Raw genomic sequence first — 20153 nt, 5'->3', positions numbered from 1 at the left:
ATTTAAATTTTTCTTCCTTTGAATTTTCGTGTCTTTTCAAAATCAATACACATTTTTTTTTAATTAAAATAATTATAATTATAGATTTTTTCCTCTGTTTTTCATACAGGTTTCGTGTAGGCTAAATATAAATTCACAGCATGATTAGAAATATCAAACCAAAAAAAAATATTACGAACAATTTCTTTAAAAATATGAATTCTCGCGCTTATTCATATTTTTTCTCCATAATGCAACCGACGAAGCATCTGCAAATCCTGCATTTCTGAATGAAACTTGCTAATTTCGTATGCAATCTGAATGGCTGTTCCGATTGGCTGTTCCGTCAATTGGACACTGCCGCGGACCGTCGCCGATGTGTACCAGTATTTGCCGTCAATTAAATCTCCCGACCTGAGTTGTACACGAATAGTTTCCCGAATTTTCCTTCCATCGAGTGCAATTAAAAGGACTCTTATTTTTTGTTAATTAGATGCAACCGGGCTAGCAGGTGTGCGGGAGCAGTCGATTGGCCATTGCAAGCGTCGAGTTCTTCGGAACATCAGCACCACACCCTAAGATAGATTTCACGTCGAGGCCGAATATTGTTATTAACACAGGCTATATATCGCTTTGGACGCCATTAAATTGAGTGGTTGAATTTGGGAAATATAAGCCCCATGAGTGGGTGAATTTTACGCGGCGTAAGTCTCCCCCCATCGCTACCCCTAACGCTGGGTCTTGAGCGTTTTTAGTCGACGAAGATAGAATTTTATCGGGGGACTCCAGCGATCGTCAATGCGAAAAAATGGCATGCTGTCTGAGCGACGAAGCCAAGGAACAACGCCGAATTAACGAGCAAATCGAGAGGGAAATTCGGCGAGACAAAAGGAACCAGCGAAGGGAGCTCAAACTTCTCTTGCTAGGTAAGAAGCGACATTTTTCCCCGGTCATACACGGCAATGAAAGTGATGACTTTAGATGCTGATCCCGAACCCGCCGCCATTTTGAATAATTAAGGTCTTGATTCACACGAAAATAAACCGGGTTTTCGTCATTTATACATCAAGATAGCATTTGTAAACGGTGTAATTTTGTTGAAAAAAGCTCACAAGTATTCTTTAATAGGATTTGAGTCCCGGTTAATGAAAATTCCGCCCCAAATCTTGTGAAAATTGGTGATGAATGTTTGATGCTTTTTTGGCGTTAAAGCATCTCGCACCATTGTAAACTTTGCACGTTTTGTTTGGCGCATGGGTTGGGCTACCACGTAGGGATGTACCCAGAACTTTTATGTGCTCTTTCAGGGGTGTACTTTAGACGCAATTTGGCTTGCAACAGCATCGAAGCCGCTCGAAAATGATAACCTTAGCATCAATGTTCGACGCCATTTTGAATAATTAAGTTTTTGATCACAATGTATATAGAGAATGCATACACGACCTGAAGTCTGTATGTCTGAGCTGTGTGTAGCACACCTGAGACTGTCTCATCACGGGTGTTGCAATACATAGCAAGGTATCCAGGCTGTCAAATTGGGTCAGTTGACCTAATTTAGAAGGCAAAAATGTACACGCCATTTTGATAATATTTAGTTAAAACCAAATTCCCTGTGAAAATAGCCTATTTTTAGTTTATCTCGAGAAACTGAAACCTAGACTAGTCACCTGATAATGTGGAAATTATTGAGTAACAATAGATTGCATGCATGTAACGACTTTGAAATGGGATGTTTACATCTACATAATGATGTTTGTGTTAAATACTCATTAATACTGTAGAACTGTATCGAATGACATGTTTTAGCTGAAACCATGTTCTTTGGAAAAGTACATGAACTTAATTTTACACTCAGTGTATTAGGTATAGAACAGATGATGACATTCAATAGCAAAATTTGCAAAAGTGTTGACAGACACATTAACTATTGCCTGTTTTGACAAGTTTGGCAGAGTGATGAAACTTTTGCAGTACAAGTTTTAAAAATATCAAAAATTGATGTTAATAGTATGTACGTCACTGAATAGTGGACAAAACAATTTGTCAAACAATATGTGGTAAGCTGTCAAACTTGTCCAGCAAGTTATATATATCTTGAAAAAAAACATTAGACGCACAAACTTATTTGCAGTTAAAATGGTCTTGCACAAGTGATGATCTCTAGAAAATGAAATGTTACACCCCCCCCCCCCCCAAGATTAGGGGACTTTTTTCCATCATCAGATGTTAGAGGATAACCCTGAATCTTGGAATATTGTTAAAACAAAAGAGTGCAAGTCTAGAGTAAAAAGCCATCCTCATTTCTTGTATATAAATGTATGTTGTGTTTCTCTATCTATATACTGTAATAATATTATATTTGGTGTCTTCGATATTTGGCGGAAACTAGTTTTTGGACAAGTTGGTGTGAATTTGAATTAGCGTATTCCTGAGTGTGACTATTCTTATACATATATATGCATGGCATTTCGCAATGAACTTTATTAAGCAGAAGCCGCATTACGCCTAAAGCGCTTAATAGAATCCACAGCCAAATGTATTACGTTTACAGTGCATGCTGATGATTTTTACCCAAAGTTAACACTATATCGGTCAGTAAAAGTATTTTGCTTTGTATGTACGCTTCTGTCACGATGTTTTACATCTGTGCTTGGAATCAATCTGTTCAACAACAGTCTTCAGTACTGCATGATGTGCCTATATATAGATCAAGGACTTTTTTTCTAGAGGGCAGGGTTGTCTCTAAAAATTAAAGTAGAAGGAGGAAATGAAAAAGTAGAAGGAGGTCTGGGTGTTTTGCTTATAGCTACATTGTGTTTGAAATGCAAAAATAGCCGGGTAATTAAGACATTATAGGTAGGGGAATTCCCCGCCTCCCAGGTCTTGGAGACAACCCTGAGAGGGGTTACACTCCTTTCCCTTACATACTCCCCTTTACTGTAAAAAAGATTTGACAGTCCTTAATACCCAGTGACCAAAATGTTAATGGAAGGGTGGGTGTGGGGGCATCAGAGAGTTTTCTTCACCATTTGCCTAACAAGTACCAATATTCTGACAAATATAACTGACCCCCCCCCCCCTTCTTGATCTTGTCATGGTATTCAAAAATAAATTAGGGGAAGGGGGGGGAGGGAGGTTCAAAATGAATGAATTTGATTTGAAATCATAATGGCAATTTTTTTGACTGAGATATACTAGATGCTGACTTCAGTTTGCCGTTATCAGGAAAAGAAATTGAATACACAAGTAGACGGATGCAAGTACAGCGACCAAGAGTTGGATTTCACTGTATACGATATGATAGCATAGCAGCTGTCATCAAGACTGGGTGATTCTTAGTTCAAGTTTTTTTTAGGGGGTGGGGGTTGAAAGGGGTCAAAACAAAAATCTTTTTTTTAAGTGTGTAGTGTATATTTCTGTAGCATATTGATATATAATGACAGATGTTGGACCAAGTTGTGTTCTAATAGTTGAATGACCTACTCGACTCCATTTAACTCGACTGTCACCTATAGCTCTTAGAAAAACTGTTGTATTTCATTAGTGGAAAGTATTTGACATTGTTTTAAAAAGTGAATATTTTTTTTCCTAAAGACACGATTTAGGAGATTTCCTTTTGAGGAATGGGTGAGTCGGTAGGGGGTTATAAGGAAGGAATCTAATGTCATCGACTTTATATCCTTGTGAATATTTCAAGATTCCTGCGTTGTGCCAATTTTAAGAAGTTTTATTTTAAATGAATAATATCACATTTTCACTTTTAACTTGCTTGTTCCACCTGCTTTCCATTACTCCTTCCCATATAACTCCCCCCCCCCTCCATTATTGTATAATGAATTTTGAGTTCATATAACCTAGAGAATTTTAATCTGCCTACTGCCTAGTGTTGACCATGATCTGTGCATGTTTTGCCTGTGACACAAGGATGAGCAGACATGCAAACAGCTGATTGAATGATGATGATGATAATGTGAGGGGCGATGTGAATTGTTGGTGCTTTGACGGAATTGCATGTTGTGTAATACCTGGGTGTAGCTAGGATCGCCACCTTACACTTGGTCTGAAGATCTTAGGAAATCTTTATGGATGCTCTCCTTCATGTCACACTTATTGTTGTAAGGATCTGTAGCATTTTCTCAGAAACAAAATCTTCACAGGGCATTGGTCAAGGAAAAAAAATCGGGCACAACCCATGTTTACATAACAAAGAATGGTGTGCTCATGCAGCCTCGCACATTAAACTTAATGTGCAAATTTTAGTGGAACTTTCAGATGTCTTGGTTTAGCATTGTTGTGTGTGTACAGTAGTAGAATTCGGAGAAAAAATATGAAAAATTTTAGCTCAAATTGTAGGACTATGATGTATTAAGGTAATTTTCACGCAAAATGTTCAAGTGCTTTCATGAATGTTTTTTGTAAAACTAAAAGATTGCAGGTAGACCTAGCTATGATTTCATTTATGAACACTTTATATTCATAAAAGTACAAGATATTGTACATATGTCAACGTTCTGTAAGGCAGGACTCTTAACAGAAACGTCAGACCACAAAATACAAGTGCGATCATCAATATGTTTCAGGAAAAATTGAAATGCCACATCACAATATGTACGAAAATCTTGATAGAAGTTTTCATTGAAAAGAATTTTGTAGTAGAATTTTTTCTTGACACTTTTTATCTTTTAAAAGTTCAAATTTATATAAAAAACCATTGAATTGGGCTTCAAAACCTTCAATCAAACATACATTTGGGTGTATTTCTTCAAAACATTCAATCAAACATACATTTGGGTGTATTTCTTAAAATTTTCACACAGTGATTCTCAGAGCCACAAAGGCGCACAGGGCCAGTGCTTATCTGAAGTTTGCGTTTTTGTGCTAACTGCTAAGTTGATGAGAGTCATCTCCCCCTGAACAGGACACCAGTCCATCGCAGGTTAACCCTTGGCTAAAGCTGGTACCCACTTACAACTGGGTGGACTGACATAATGTAGATAAAATGCATTGTATAAAAACACACATAATCAGGGTTGTCTCTAAGACCCGGGAGGTGGGGAATTCCCCCACCTATAATGCCTTATTTACCTGGCTATTTTTGCATTTCAAACACAATGTAGCTATATGCAAGACCCCCAGACCCCCTTCTACTTTTTCATTTCCTCCTTCTACTTCAATTTTTAGAGACAACCCTGATAATATAAAGTGAACACAGCAGGGCTCAAACCAGCAACCTTTGGGATACTAGCCTAACATATGTTAGGCCACTGAGCCATGTGCTCCTATTTTCACATAATATGATGATATAAATAAATAACTTGTGACCTCAGGTGAATTTACCTGAACCAGTGACCTCAGGTGATTTGACCACGAACTTGTGATCTTCGGTTTCTCATTTAACCTGGATTGTGACCTCGCCAGCAGGTGTATAGATCTAAGGTGAGTTAATTAAATGAACCTCATCTCGCAATCACAGGTTAAATTACATAGGCAGTATCACCTTGTATTAACTCTCCATATCAAAATTGATTTATTTATCTATGTCCTTCTCCATTGCTGTTGTCATTGTAAAAGGCAGTTTGTTTTTCTGTGATTGGGTCATTGGGGGGGGGGGGGGGGGTTCCACCGTCTACAAGCTTGGATCCACGTTGTACCGGAACATGTTGAACATTCAAGGCCATTGATGTTCAAAAGATTGTTACTTGTTCATTCAGCGCTTGAACACATACAATGCTTTAATTGTTGTTCCAAGTAAAATAGTAAACACAAAAGTTGGTCCCGTTATTGACATACACAAAGCCCTTTTAATGACAAAATTACTTCACTGTTTTGTGATTGCTTGTAAAATTGTATTTTGTGGTCAGTTTCCACAAAGAGGATGGCTTGGGCATTGCCATAGATAGGCTATTTAAATCTCTTAGGGGCAGGGGGTGGCTCTATTTAGAAATATGTAGTTTATTCAGGAATAAATTCGAATTGGATAGATAGATTATTCAGGAATAATTTCAGATTGGATTAAACTCTTTCAAATTTGCTTGGTTCTTTACTAAATACATGTATTAATAGGTTTACGATAAAAATTAGATCAAATTTTTTTAGTGAAACTGACGGGTGGATTGTTGACTATGTCAAGTCCATGCAATCAAGCCACTTAAATTATTTGTTTTTTCTAAGAAATATATATATCTGAAACAATTTATCAGATGTTCTCGGTTTCTGATAAAAGAAATACCATGCTCAGATTTGAATTATTTATGTTTGTCATTCCTTTTGAAAAATTGATGCATTAGTGATTACAATACAAAATTAAGATAAGATTAAAAATAATGGTAACTTCTTTCAACTTTCACCTTGAAAATTGTGTCATGTGAAGAAAGATAAACTAATTTAATGCGTTGTTTGAATATGAAAGTTCCCTTGTGCCCTTGTTGATCCCACTTGACACTGTCATGACTGTAATCAGATTATATCATCAGTTTCTGTTAGTACTCCCTAATTCAAAAACAGCTATCATATTCCTGTCCCTTGCCTCGTATGTTGGGTCGTCGCAGACGTGTACATGTGGAAATGCCATTACCGGTTTCCTGTATTAAGTGATGGCAGTGATCACTAAGTGATTACTAAAGGTTCGAAAACAGAACCAAATGCAGTTAAGTACGCATGTTTGTTAATTGCGTCGTAGAGGTCTCGAGTTATGTAGAATTCATGTACAGTAGGTAAAAGTGTATTGGAGTTCAAGGTTTTCCATTAGATAGGGTCAAAGTTGAAACTCCCAATAATATGTTTTTGGCATTTTGATAAAGTAAGACTAAGATAGCAGTGTTGATATGTTGACTTCTCTCATGGTGTGTAAAAATTGATTAAATGTTAAGCTACTGTGTTGGTTAAGGTCAAAGTTGTAAAATTATAGTTCAAGGTTGGGACCCTTTTTATAAAATTATTTGACCTATTTGAGTTCATGCAGTTGTCTCTGTGTGTAATTTATCCCCCTGTGAGCCTAACACACCAGTTTTGCAATATTTGCAATGATATTGGACACATTCCTACTGTCTGTTTTATTTATTGGACACAGTTGGCAGATTATACCCAGGTGAGCCTGAAAACTGGACAGTTGGTACTAATCTGTTTGTTTTATGAACCCCCAATTATACAGTATGTTCAATGATACTGGACACCTTCACGCTGTATGTTTTACTTACCGGACACTTCTGGACCCAGGCGAGCCTTATACACCCAGGGACTTTTCACTTAGAACTGGACACATCTGGTGAAGTGACCTTTGACCTGTGATGTGACATCAGAGATGCTAGGAGCCGCTTGGGGCTAATCCCTACTGATAGGATTATGGGCGTAATTATCCGTGGATAGGAAACCGTGGTTACCCAGAGGATCTACTCTCGTGTGTAGGAATTGGACGGATCCGGTTTCTCCTGCCATGACAGCTGTGTGATTTGGAAGGCGGGGCTGCTAGTTCATTTTTTCGAATATGTGTGAAAAGTGAAGAAAAAAAAAGATGTGTAAACTGCTGAAGTGTAGAAAGTCTTCTTAGTATTGATCTATGATTTACTAACAGTACATTGAGATTTGTATGCAGAAATGAATGGAATTTAGAAGCGGTTGATGCAGCTGGGCTTGTAAAATTGAGCCATTGTCTTTGTAACTGGTCATCTGGACCTGAGATGCCATTAAAGAGGGGCAGACTTTTTTTTTTGTTCATTGAAGGAGGTGAAAGGATATTTTTTTTTCTCTCTGGAAATAATAAAGCTTTAAGCCTTTAATAGATCATGAGGTTATTGATCAAGATACCAGAAAAATAACAACTATGGTTATTTAAAACATTCAAAAATTTTGCCCTTTTCCTTCAATATATGATTATAGGATATATGAAGACAAAAAAAGGTACATGTTAATTATCAGTCTTAATTTCTGAATTTGCTCATAGAATATAAAGGAAAAAAAAAACACAGAGTAAAAGTATAGAAAGTTCATAGAAAGTTTCCTCTTCTCTATGGACCATTGACCCAATTTGCAAAAGTCGGGAAAGCCCCTATATGCATTTACATTATGCCAGTACTTTAAGGATGTTTATTCCCTGGAACCCTCTGCGGCATAAGACAGTAGAGTAGTATTTATTTTAGTACTAGTAATACTTTGCACTGACTGGTACTAACTGTAGGCAAAATAATTAATTGGAACTAAGGTGATTATGGAAATACTTGTACTTAATTACATGAAGTCTCTGCTTCATACAGCACTTTCAGTGTAAAAAGGAAACCTGAATAAAATTATTGTGAAAAAGACAATTGCTTCAAAACATTCAATATGTGCGTTGAAATAAGTCTTCGAAAAGTTCAGGTGCATTCCTTTAGTAGATTTAACATTTTTTGACTTCGTAATCCTATGATTTTGAGAAATTCTCTATAACAAGTATGATGATTAAAAGAAAACTAATTCGCTTTCAGATCAATAAAATTTGATTCTATTTGTTTGGATTTGATTGATTCAACCCCAGTTGTGCTTTTGTGTCAACACTCAAGAAAGAGGACAGATAGTAATCCCCAGCCAGAGATGCAAAAGATTAAAACCCTATTGGATCCTCATACTTGCTACAATGATGACCAATAACTCATTATGACCTTGACCTTAAGTGAATTGATGAAGGTCAAGGTCACACAGATTTATTTCATATCTGCTCCTGAAACTCTGTTGTCAAGAACATCTTTGTTCTCAAGAACAAGATGTTCACATTGTCAAAGTAATGTGAGTTCTTCATTGCTTGCTACAAAGATTCCCAAATAAGTTGACTTTGTATTTTTGCCATGACCTTGACCCCCAGTGGTATTCGTGATAAGTCAGGGTCACAAAACTTGTTAGGTTGTTAATTTGGTTGGTGGGAAGCCTCTCTCAATATGTTGGTTGATATTTTGGATCACAACTTTTTGCCGTCATGACAGTGTTGTGTTATGTTGTTCGATTTCATGTATTCATAAACCATTTACACATTTAATGTATTGCTGGGTTTTCTCTCTGCTGGTGCAGATTTTTGTGTTCTGGTAACAGAACACACGTTGAAAGTTTTTAGCAATTTTTGATATTGTTGACTCATATTTCAAATATATACATATATTAAACACTTTTGTTTAAAATCAATTCTTTTCAATTTGGATGAATCTGTAAGGAAGCTGTTGGAAAAATCCCGTCCTAAGGCTTGAGGATTGGTTTTATTACAAATTTATTTTTTAAAAACATTTTGATAAAGTTAAATTTTTTGGGGCCCAAACTGAAATTAGCACTGAATTTAAGCATCAGGTAGAAAATCCAGTGATACGACTTGAAAATGGCCTTAATGTTAAGGGTTTTTAAACATTTTTAAATCAAAATTTTAAAAAAAATTATCGGTTGTAATTGCAGGAACTGGAGAAAGTGGCAAAAGCACCTTCATCAAGCAGATGAGAATTATCCATGGATCCGGATACTCGGATGCGGATAGGAGTGGCTTCATCAAAATCGTGTACCAGAATATCTTCATGGCTATGCAATCCATGATTAGGGCCATGGATACCCTCAATATACCATATAGTGATCCAGCCAACGAGGTCAGTTCGAGCGCGGAGTTACTATATTGTCAGTAGTTACTGTAGATTCCCAAAATAAACGCGAGAAATTAATGTCTGCGTAAAATAGCAAGAAGCACATTGCGCTGATTTTAAAAAATCTTGCTTTTATTTTTCGGACAAATGTAGAAATTGTATAAATGAAACAAGGCTAAGAATTTGGAGTTTGCGATTTTATATTGTCACGATTTGATGTAAACTTGTTGTTTCGCGGAATTATGTACTCGTGTTTAATAAGGAATTTACAGTACACCATGATTACATTGATGTTTTCTTCCCAGTTAAAATTTCCAGACAAAGAAACTATAAAAATGTATTTCTTACTGGTTATTATCGACTGATTTAAAATTCACAAAGAAAAAGGATTTTTTTTCTGTACATGTATGTATTTGGAGGGAGTTTAAAGAAAACTCTTTTCAGCTCCTTATAAGGTGATAACAAGCAATGTAAAGTGTTGAATTAATTCATGACGAAAATAATGGTTCATTTTTTTATCGTCAAAACAACCTTATTTCAAGACAATTTATTAATATCTAAAACAATGTTGGATTATTTCAATCATACATGATTGTATGTTGAGACAACGCAAAATCATTGCATGACACATGTGATTAAATTTTTAAGACCGTTTAATCATGTTTTGTGTGTCTAGGAGAATTATCTACTGGCCCGACAAGCAGACTATGAGCCAATTTAAAATGTAAAAAAATTCAAAATTATTACATAATATATATGTGCTCTGTTTTTGTGTAAAATGTTGAATTTATTACATGTCTGTTAATTTAAAACACTGTGCTAAGTCTGTGTAAATTATTACATGTCTGTAGAAATGCTAGGTCTTCTAGCCTGACATGCAGACTACGAAACCATTTTATACTGTAGATTCTGTATTTTACGCAAACACTTTATTTCACTATTCCACCGCTTTGCAACAAATCGCCAGAATATAAAATCTGAGTGCCAAACTCTAAGTCTAGTTTTGTTATCCCCTCGCGCAACTTGTTGCGAGGGGATATAGCCCCCTCCCCAATTTATACACCACAAAGCTTGGGGATTAGGATAAAATATATATTATGAATTCAAATTAGTTTTAAGAAATAATTTGTGTCCTGTTTATTTTGATCTGACAAAGTTCCATGTATTTTCTGAAATATTGCATTCTCCCCTACAACAAGTCATGTCGCAAGGGGATGCTCCGCTTAGTGGTGCCCTTGTTTAGTTTACATTTGTCCAAAAAATAAAAGCGAGATTTTGTAATCCCCGAGATGTGTTTTTGACTTTTTCCGTTAATATTTATACCTCGTATTTAATAAGGAATCTACAGTATATTTTTTAACTTCAAATTATTCCAAGACATACTTGCTCCACATTTATAGATTTTTGAAACATTGCATGACTGTATATGTGGTCGGTGTTTTGTAGGAGAACAGTCTACTGGTCCGACAGGCCGACTACGAGACCATCACCACCTTTGACGAGCCCCACGTACATGCCATCAAGGCCCTGTGGGCAGATGAAGGCATCCAGGAGTGCTTTGACCGTAGGAGAGAATACCAATTAACAGATTCAGCTAAATAGTGAGTATTCAGTATCTGCATTCAAGAAGGCTTAATGGTCAGGGCCATTTCATGGGCTATATCTAGTTCCTTAAAAAGAAGAGTTCTGCCACTTTCAGATTACTGTAGAAGCAGAAATATTCATTGAGGATATAATTACGTTATTTTCGTTGGCAGTTTTTATCAACGAAATTCAATCCATGACAAAATTTTCACCCAAGTATTTTTATGTACAGAGTTGATATGTAATACATTTTAGAGATTACAATATGACGAAACCTTCGCCAGAGTTCAATATAGTCTCATTCAACTCTACGCTGGGCTGTCCCTGTAAATCCTTAAGTCGGAGATTTACGGTGTCAGCCGAGCATTTGGTTGAACGAGACTAGAGTTCAATATTGCTTGGATCCATACAATTTTCGAAAATATTTCTATTACTGATACATAGTTTGATTGAATTATTTTATCTTTAAATATTATTTTACATGATTCATATGGGGGTTTCTGGACATTCTTGTCGAAAAAGTCCAAAAATTCATGTTATAAAACTGTGCGTAATTCAAATTAGAAACTACATATACTTGTCATGCAAAATAACATATCATTGATTTTAAAATAAATAAACATCGACAAAATCAACTCCCGTCAGTTCTTCAGTACTTTGATTCATTTTTATCAGAATGAGAAATCATATTTGAATCCATTAATTTGAATCACGGAAATGTTTAAAAGCTTAAAAAAATTTGTCTTGTGTATGTTAAGATAATGTTAAGGTTTTGGTTGGAGGTGTGAAGTTGTTGCTGACAATTCATGTATTTATGAACAATTTGGTCATTTGACCTTTAAAATGAGGTTAATTTGTACAAAATTCAAATGTAACGTCAGACGTATTGATACGTTTTTGACGTTAGTCTTATTATGACGTAGGCAACATTCTTTATACGATATAAAATAATTTTTTAGCCTATCAGAAAGCGCGTTACAACCAGAATTAATTTATTAACAATTTGGTTTCTTTTTCTGTCTACAGTTATCTAGATGACGTTGATCGTATCGCAAATCCGAATTACCTACCCACGTTACAGGACATACTGAGAGTAAGAGTACCCACAACGGGAATTATAGAATATCCCTTTGATTTGGATAGTATCATCTTCAGGTGAGGGATAGTGTTTGGTTCAGTGTCTTATTCATTTGGATAGTAATGTATTCAGGTAAAGGTGAAATGTCAGAACAGTGTAGGTATGATTTGGATGGTTTTATCGTCACATAAGGACATTTGCTAAAGTAGTATGTGTTGAATCCATCTATGAAATGAGAATCTGTTGCAAAAATTTGTACTTTTACAGTTGTGCAAGGGCAACGATATCTCTCTCTCTCTCTCTCTCTATATATATATATATCCAAAAAGAAATTATTTTCTAGGCAAACATATAATGATGTTTTGACTCGCATACATTTTTAATGGAATAGACTGAAAGGTGCAGACTTTATCCCTTCTTTGTATGCCAACACCGAATATCCTTGATTTGAATTTCTTACCTCTTTTGTAAAAAAATAAATAGCATTTGATCCGAGTTCAAAGAAAATTAAAACTTACTATACCGTTTTAAAACTGTTTCCTACGTAAGATGTCTGTGAATCCATTCAGGCCTTTGATTTTAAGTGGTTTTGTACCCTGTGTTACAGAATGGTGGACGTGGGGGGTCAGAGGTCAGAGCGAAGGAAGTGGATCCACTGTTTTGAGAATGTGACGTCCATCATGTTTCTGGTGGCCTTGAGCGAGTACGACCAAGTGCTAGTGGAGTCCGACAATGAGGTGAGCACACCGAGCGGTTCAGTGGTGCGAACTATGAACAAAGTGGTTACTGGTTCAAGTATTTAGTGAACACGCGCAAAGACCAATAATTTTCACGGGGGTTTGACATTTGGTTTGATCCTTGATGTCACTGGTTTAAATGTTGCCACTTAAAAAAGTGGTTTAAAAAGTTAACCTTTCTGTCAGTGATCGAAATCTAGCTGGCTATTTTATAAAAAGTGGAAGATTAAGAGTATCTGCATTTGTTTAATGTCATAGATGGCCTTGTTATTCATCCAAAAACTCTTAATGATCTCCATTATTGTTATGGAGGCTCCATCTTAGGTTTTAGTTAAAAGTTGAACGAATAAGATTGTGTTGAAAACTACTGTAAACGTATTATATTTTGCATGTACGATATTTGGCAGAATATGATTTTTGAACAAATTGGCATAGATTTGATTTAGCGCATTTCTAAATGTAACTATTTATCTACTTACATATTTTACATTTAGCGATGTACTTGATTTAGTGGATGCCGTTTTGTGCCAAAAACGCTAAATAGAATACACAGCCAAATGTAATACGTTTACAGTATTTGATAGAACCTTTTGTCTATTTTTAGAACCGTATGGAGGAGTCCAAGGCCCTCTTCCGGATGATCATCACGTATCCATGGTTCCAGAATTCCTCAGTTATCCTATTTCTTAACAAAAAAGACTTACTAGAGGAGAAAATCATGTTATCACACCTGGTCGATTACTTCCCGGAATTTGATGGTAAGTCGGCCATGTTGGCTTCATCCATCCCAAGTTTTTGGTACTGTGGTTTCATCAATATTCGTTGAATACCAATTTTCGTTGATTTCGTTGTTAAGTTTATCCTTGAAATTAAATATTCATTGAACAGCAATGTCTACTAATATTTTGTATTGATAGGGTCATTGGCCACGAATTTACGTATCCTTGAAACAGTGATTTTCACTTCATCCACGAAAATTGACACCCTTGAATATTAATGAAACCACAGTATACAAGTCTTATTACAATAACTACGGAATTGTTCTAGTCGCGAGGTATAATCCGAAGTTTTTGGTGTAGTAGTGTGTGGTATAGTCAGGTGTATGGCATTTCTACTAGCTCTGGCCTGTAAGTTACTGTAAACGTATTATATTTTTTGCGTGTATGATATTTGGCGGAAAACAGTTTTTGAACAGGTTTTCGTGGATTTAAATTAGCGTATTCCTGAATGTGACTTCTTGTACATATATATGCATTTCATTTAGCGATGTACTTGAATTAGCGAGAGCCGCATTCCGCCAAAAACGCCAAAAAGAATACACAGCCAAATGTAGTATGTTTACAGTAACCTTTTAGCTGGCATGCCAGAGGACCGGAGTTTAAACCCAAGCAGAGGCAAAAAGTGTCTCTGTTAAAACACCATCAGTACAAGTGTTTTTTACGATGACTATATACTGTTCTTATGTAAAGCAAATTTATGTAGCTTACGTTGGCAGACGATTAGAAGACCTACAGTAATTACATCAATATTCGTTGAATTCCAATTTTCTTGGATTTTTGTCATTGATCCAGGAAACTAGATGTTTTTAAAAGCAGTGCCGTGAATTTCCATATTGTTGAACCTGTCATTTACAATAGATACACAAGAACTGATGTCTATGAAAATTAATGAAACCAAGTTACTGTGGGATGATGAGAATTCATGGTGGTTCAATTTTCTTGGTTTTCGTTGATAGCCCTCCTTCATGAATTTACATCTTTGACTAAAACAAATTCAGAAAGAGTTCTGTTTCTTACTGAACCTGAAAACCGAAGCATCCTCAAATTTACATCTCGACCAATATGCATAAAATCCACTATCCACGAAAACTGGCCCTCATGAATATAAATGATTCCAAAGTATATTAAACATTTACTGTTTTGTCATATTTTAAAAGAGATTCGTAATGCAATTGTCTTAAAAGAGTTGTTGGTTATTCCATCAATATTCAATAAATTTATTTATTTCTACCAAAAAGTAAATGATTTTAAGAAATGAAAGACTGAAAGAGATGTGCGACAGGAGTCATCCTAAAAACATTGATCAAAGGGAAATAACTCTATTATCTTTTTCGGCCATACATTTAACATTGGGACAATGGTAATGTGATATTTTTATACAATGTTATTTGTTATTTAAAGATGGTACTGGAGTCTGACACTTTAACTTTCAGGTGCAAAGAAAGACGCCCAAGCTGCTCGAGAATTTATACTGCGGATGTTTGTGGATCTAAATCCAGACCCTGACAAAATTATTTATTCTCACTTCACCTGTGCAACAGGTAAGATAGTTCAATACTCGAAACATTTACAGGAAATCAGTTTATTTCTTGAAGATGCAAGGTCTGGTCTATCTTTCTATTTCCAATGATTAAATATTTTGTGTGTGTATGTATTTTGTTTACATGTTAAGAGAAATCCTGTTATATTTTATGGGATTGTTAGTAAGAATTATTTATGTTATCTGTGACATCTAAAATTTTAGTCTTTCATAATGTTGAAAGTTTTTTTCTGACACATTTAAAAAAAAAATCTCTGTAAGGCCTTCCCTTTTTTGGGGGGAGGGGGGGGGGGGTCATGAAATTCTCACACAGATGAATTTTATATATGTTCCTCCACAGATAGTCAGATATAGTCAAGATTGACTCCCCAAAAAAAGATATGTTTTTATCGCTGCTTAAAAGATCAATTTATATATCAGACTCGTGAAATATCCGCTTTGATATGATTGAGTAATTTTGTTGTTGATGTTTTATTTTTCAGACACAGATAATATCCGCTTTGTGTTTGCTGCAGTCAAGGATACCATCTTACAGCTTAACTTAAAAGAATACAACCTTGTGTGATTACTGTGTGGATGCACGTCATGTAAACAAAAACAAAAAAACCTGGAGGTCGAAAGGTTAACTGACGCTTCGATCTCAATAGGTCAAGGTCATTTTTCACTTTGACCCTGGTCAATTTTGACTGACCACACACACATACACACACACAAAAAAATAAACCTTGAAAAGTGTCCTTGTACATGAGAAAAAAAAACTTTTGAAAAAAAAAATTTACAAAAAAAAAGGAACAAATGAACTTGCAGTGTTTTCTCATGGTGCGATGCACAGCCAGTGAGTGGATTAAGAGGAGCCTGAGAATTTTTTTATATATATTATATATACATCTATATATATATGAATATATCTTCATCATCTCGCGATAGGCAGTGTTGGGGATCCATTTCAAAGCCGCAAACAGCCGATTTTTTTTTAGCCCCCTTCCTTGCATTTTTTTCAACGGGTTTTTTTTTTTTTTTGGCCCAGCCCCCTTTTTTTTATTTTTCTGTGTTACAACACCGTAATTCTTTTTAATTCCCCCCCCCCCCCCTGATGACCAGCTAATGGCAGAGGACGTTGAAGATGTTGTTGCATTCAGATGGGCATTCGATTGAGAAAAATATACCGACAGATTCAGAAGAGGATTTGGGGAATTCTTTTCCTTCTCTTATTTTTTTTTTTTTATACGCAAATGTGTTGTGAAATTAAAAACTGGTCCAAATCAGGAAAAACACACACACACACAGAAATAAAAAAGGCAAGAAACAACCTGTTTTTCAAAGAGGCTGTGAAAGTTGGAGAGATTTCTATCGATATAGGAACGGAAGTGAGAGAAACTAACACACCATCAGAAGCACCAGTTATGTCTGTTTTCATATCCTGCAACAGATGTGTTTGAAAATAACCCCCCTCCCCCTCCCCCCATTTGACCCTCAACCCTTCTTCCAACTTTGTTTCCTCCCCAATCCCCCCCCCCCCCCATTTTTTCATGTCCTCATGTCCCCCCCCCCCCCCCCCCCCCTGTGAACCCCCTTGTGGTGACTAAGAGACAAAACCAGTACTAAAATTGTGTGTTGTGGATGTGAACTCAATATTGTGGTGTAATTCTTGTAAAATTGCCAAGGGATTAAAAAAAAAATTATACACATATACATATATATATAAATATATATAACTCAAGTTTAAATGTGTTTCTTACACTACAGTCTAGGAGGAGATCGGATCTGTGATTTATAATTTTTTTTTCCCTAGGTCTAAATTGTTTTTTTTTTTTTTCGTAATTGATTGACCATGGCCTAGGGGACATTATTGCTTCATATGATAGAGAGAAAGGCAAAGAGAGAGAGAGAGAGAGAGACTGATTTCTATGAATACAAATGTGCAGAGACGATATGCGTCCTTGTTTTTTGTTTATGAATGTTGTTTAGTTTTAATCTTATTCTGTGCATAATGAAAATCTGTATAATTTGAGGATTTATTCTGTTCTCTTTGTGTGTTTATATCTAATGTTCATACAGCAAGGTTTAATATTTATATATATTTTTTTCTTCTTTTCAAATCCATCTTGTGAATGATCTGAAAACCGAGAGCCCAATATGAAGGCACACACAACTTCAGTTGAGTGTGTTTTGTATATGTACGTGTATAATTATTACTGACTGATTAAAAGAACCTTAAGGCATCTTTAGAGTAATTATGTCAGCCTGTCACCTAGATACAAAGCAAGTTACTCCTCCGTGTTTTGAAATGTTCCCCCTAACAAGTCCACAAATAAAGTTTCCGGGGGGGGGGGTTGTGTTAGAGTTCAAAGTTGAAAGTATGCTATAGAAATATCATAACAATTTCAAGTGAAGTTCTGGTTTTGAGTTTTATGGGAATGGAATTTTTTTTTAAGGGGGGGGGGGGGGGGGGGGGGGGGGGGGGGTCGTAGACCCTTATAAAATGACTTTAATTGTAAATAGATGACAAACTGGGTCAGTAGAAAACATCTGGAAAATAAATATTATCTTATTTGTATGATTACATTGGATGCATATTTTTTTGTTGGTAAGATGCAATGCTATGTCCTTTAGTTATTTCAAAAGACTTCCAATCTTAACCGTAAAGAGAAAAAAAAAACCCACTAAATAGTGCTAAGAAGTGTCTTTAAGAAATTCGGCACTGGATTTGTTGAACTGATATATGATCTTGTATGTAGTGATCTACATTCCACCTTGAACTTGCCCAGATTTAGTAAATAATTGGATATAATTCAGATAGGGATTGATTTGTCGGTATCAATTATTGATTTAAAAATTTTGGATATCAGTCAGGGTTTTATTTCCATTGATTTGGCTTGTCTTGAGTTTGAAACTTAATTTGACTAAAATTTGGAACTCTTCAACATAGAAGGTAGAAACAGTCATCAGAAATGTATCCTGCTGTTTACTGTTAAAAACAAAAAAGATTGAAAATTTTCTGTTCTGTTGCATTTTTTCTCCAAAAGAATACACAAATTATACTTTGTACCTTGTCAATAGTAGATTGTCATATTGCCCCCCTACCTCCCTCCAAAAATAAAATCTTGATATTAGGAAAAGGTTCACAAATCTCTACTGGTACAGCTTGTGCTAACTTGTTACATTTGATATTGATTACCATCTCTCTTACAAGTAGGTTTTTTTTCTGACCAGTTTTGGGGGATGCTGGGGAGGGGGAGGAGGTCTAGTTATTATAAATAAAAAAATTGAGAATCTTTCATTTATAATGTGCAATATTGATTGTAGGAGAACGTCGCATGTCAATTTGTAATAGGCTTGATAACTTTTTTTTATTAGGCATCTACAATATTTATTTGTGCATTGTCATTTTTGTTCTGTCATTGGAACACTATACTGTGTGTGCATGTTGATAATGAAAACAAAATGACTTGATTGATAAGGTTAAAGGTCAAAGGTCAAAGGAGATTGAATGGCTTTAAACCTATAGGTCATCTGTCTTATTTCATGGTCCAACAGAAAAAATGTATTCAAATACTGATAGAATTTAGAGTTTGTTAGACCCCAACATTTAAATTTTTTGTTTTCTCACTTGGGACTTGTGTATATATCGTTTTTTTGTACTCTTTTCATTGGTTGACACAAGTCACATGTATGACATGTGCTATTTTTACAACATTGGTCACATGGTGTATCATGTGATGTATCATGTGACTAAAGAATTCCCCCCTTTCTATATGATGATGATGATGATGATGACCCCTCTTTAATGTAGAATTTCTATGGTAGGAGTTTTTTTGAGTCTGTGTATCATATACTATAAATGTCTGTGGCATTTCATGGTTAATTTTTTAGGGGGAAAAGACATTAAAGTGGCCCAATGATGAATTGATGATGTTTGATTGGGGGCTCTTATTATTTTTCCAACCATTTTTTTTTTAGCTAAAAGCCAGGGGTGGCAAAAATTCTGTAATTGTGAGAGTGCTTATTTGTGGGGATGCCCTTGTATTTGTGAAACTAGAGAGAGAGAGAGAGAGAAAGAGAGATACAGAAGATTTTAGGGGTGAAAGAGTGAGAGAGAGAGACTTAGGGGATGAGAACTAGTGAGCAAGTGGTATGATATTTTTTTTCTGAGTATCGTCAAGTGTAAACATATTCGCTGGGGTTCCGACATTTCATACAACACATCAAACGCCTGTCCATGTAGCCACAATGTATCAGTAGAAACAAACCTCTCATCGCAGGCCAGAGATAGAGAAAGTCTTTCTTTTTTTGTTTTCTCTTCTGTATGTACCAATACATGAACCTGATTATAAAGGCAGTTTTTAAAATATATTTTCCACTGAAATTTGAAAAAGAAATTGGAAAAGGATTTTTTTTGTTTTTGTTTTTTTTTTTACTTTTTTGAGGGGTGGGTTCATAACTTGTTCAAAATTCAAATTTTTTAAAAAATTTCATTCAACCTAAATAATTGATATCTTCAGTTGAAACTGGGGTACAAAGAAATGTTTTCCAAATTTTTTGTTCAGTTTTCCAAGAAAAATCTGTGTTTTGTATTAAATTGCAAAAATTAACACAAGATGGTAAACTAAAAATATGTAGTGATGACCCCCTTCTGCATGCTAATAGATTTTATGCTTATTTTTATGGTGGAAAAAGGGTCGTGTTTTATATATATACATTATATATTTTAAGAAACTGCAGTCTTCTGTGTGTGACTGCATCCAGGCCGTGACTCTCTTCTGACAGGTTTCAAAACTTGTATATTACTATTCTCTAAACGTTTGAGAGACCCGGCGATTTTTTGGGGGCCCCAGAACTGAGGGGGGCCCTGGCAGTTAATTCGTCAGT

The 20153-nt window shown here is 35.5% G+C and overlaps 1 protein-coding gene across 1 annotated transcript; it reads left to right on the top strand.

Annotated features, from left to right (window-relative positions):
- The first annotated feature begins 568 nt into the window (after positions 1-568).
- Positions 569-16080, top strand: LOC105335187 (guanine nucleotide-binding protein G(q) subunit alpha). The gene is made up of 8 exons (XM_011438969.4): positions 569-905; positions 9388-9572; positions 11013-11167; positions 12177-12305; positions 12836-12965; positions 13570-13723; positions 15178-15285; positions 15767-16080. The coding sequence occupies exons 1-8, from the start codon at positions 788-790 to the stop codon at positions 15847-15849; spliced, it is 1062 nt and encodes a 353-aa protein (XP_011437271.1). The 5' UTR covers positions 569-787; the 3' UTR covers positions 15850-16080.
- Positions 16081-20153: the final 4073 nt, after the last annotated feature.

Source organism: Magallana gigas, chromosome 1 (genome assembly GCF_963853765.1).
Source record: "Magallana gigas chromosome 1, xbMagGiga1.1, whole genome shotgun sequence".
Taxonomy (NCBI): Eukaryota; Metazoa; Mollusca; class Bivalvia; order Ostreida; family Ostreidae; genus Magallana; species Magallana gigas.
The sequence above is the reverse complement of the archived record's forward strand: the minus strand, read 5'-3'. Positions and strand labels throughout refer to the sequence as shown.

What these genes read in the sequence shown, in the direction of transcription:
- LOC105335187 (XM_011438969.4), top strand. Translation starts at nt 788, where the DNA reads ATGGCATGCTGTCTGAGCGACGAAGCCAAGGAACAACGCCGAATTAAC. An exon ending in GCTCAAACTTCTCTTGCTAG is followed by an intron (nt 906 to 9,387) that starts GTAAGAAGCGAC and finishes TTGTAATTGCAG; the next exon opens with GAACTGGAGAAAGTGGCAAA. An exon ending in TTAACAGATTCAGCTAAATA is followed by an intron (nt 11,168 to 12,176) that starts GTGAGTATTCAG and finishes TTCTGTCTACAG; the next exon opens with TTATCTAGATGACGTTGATC.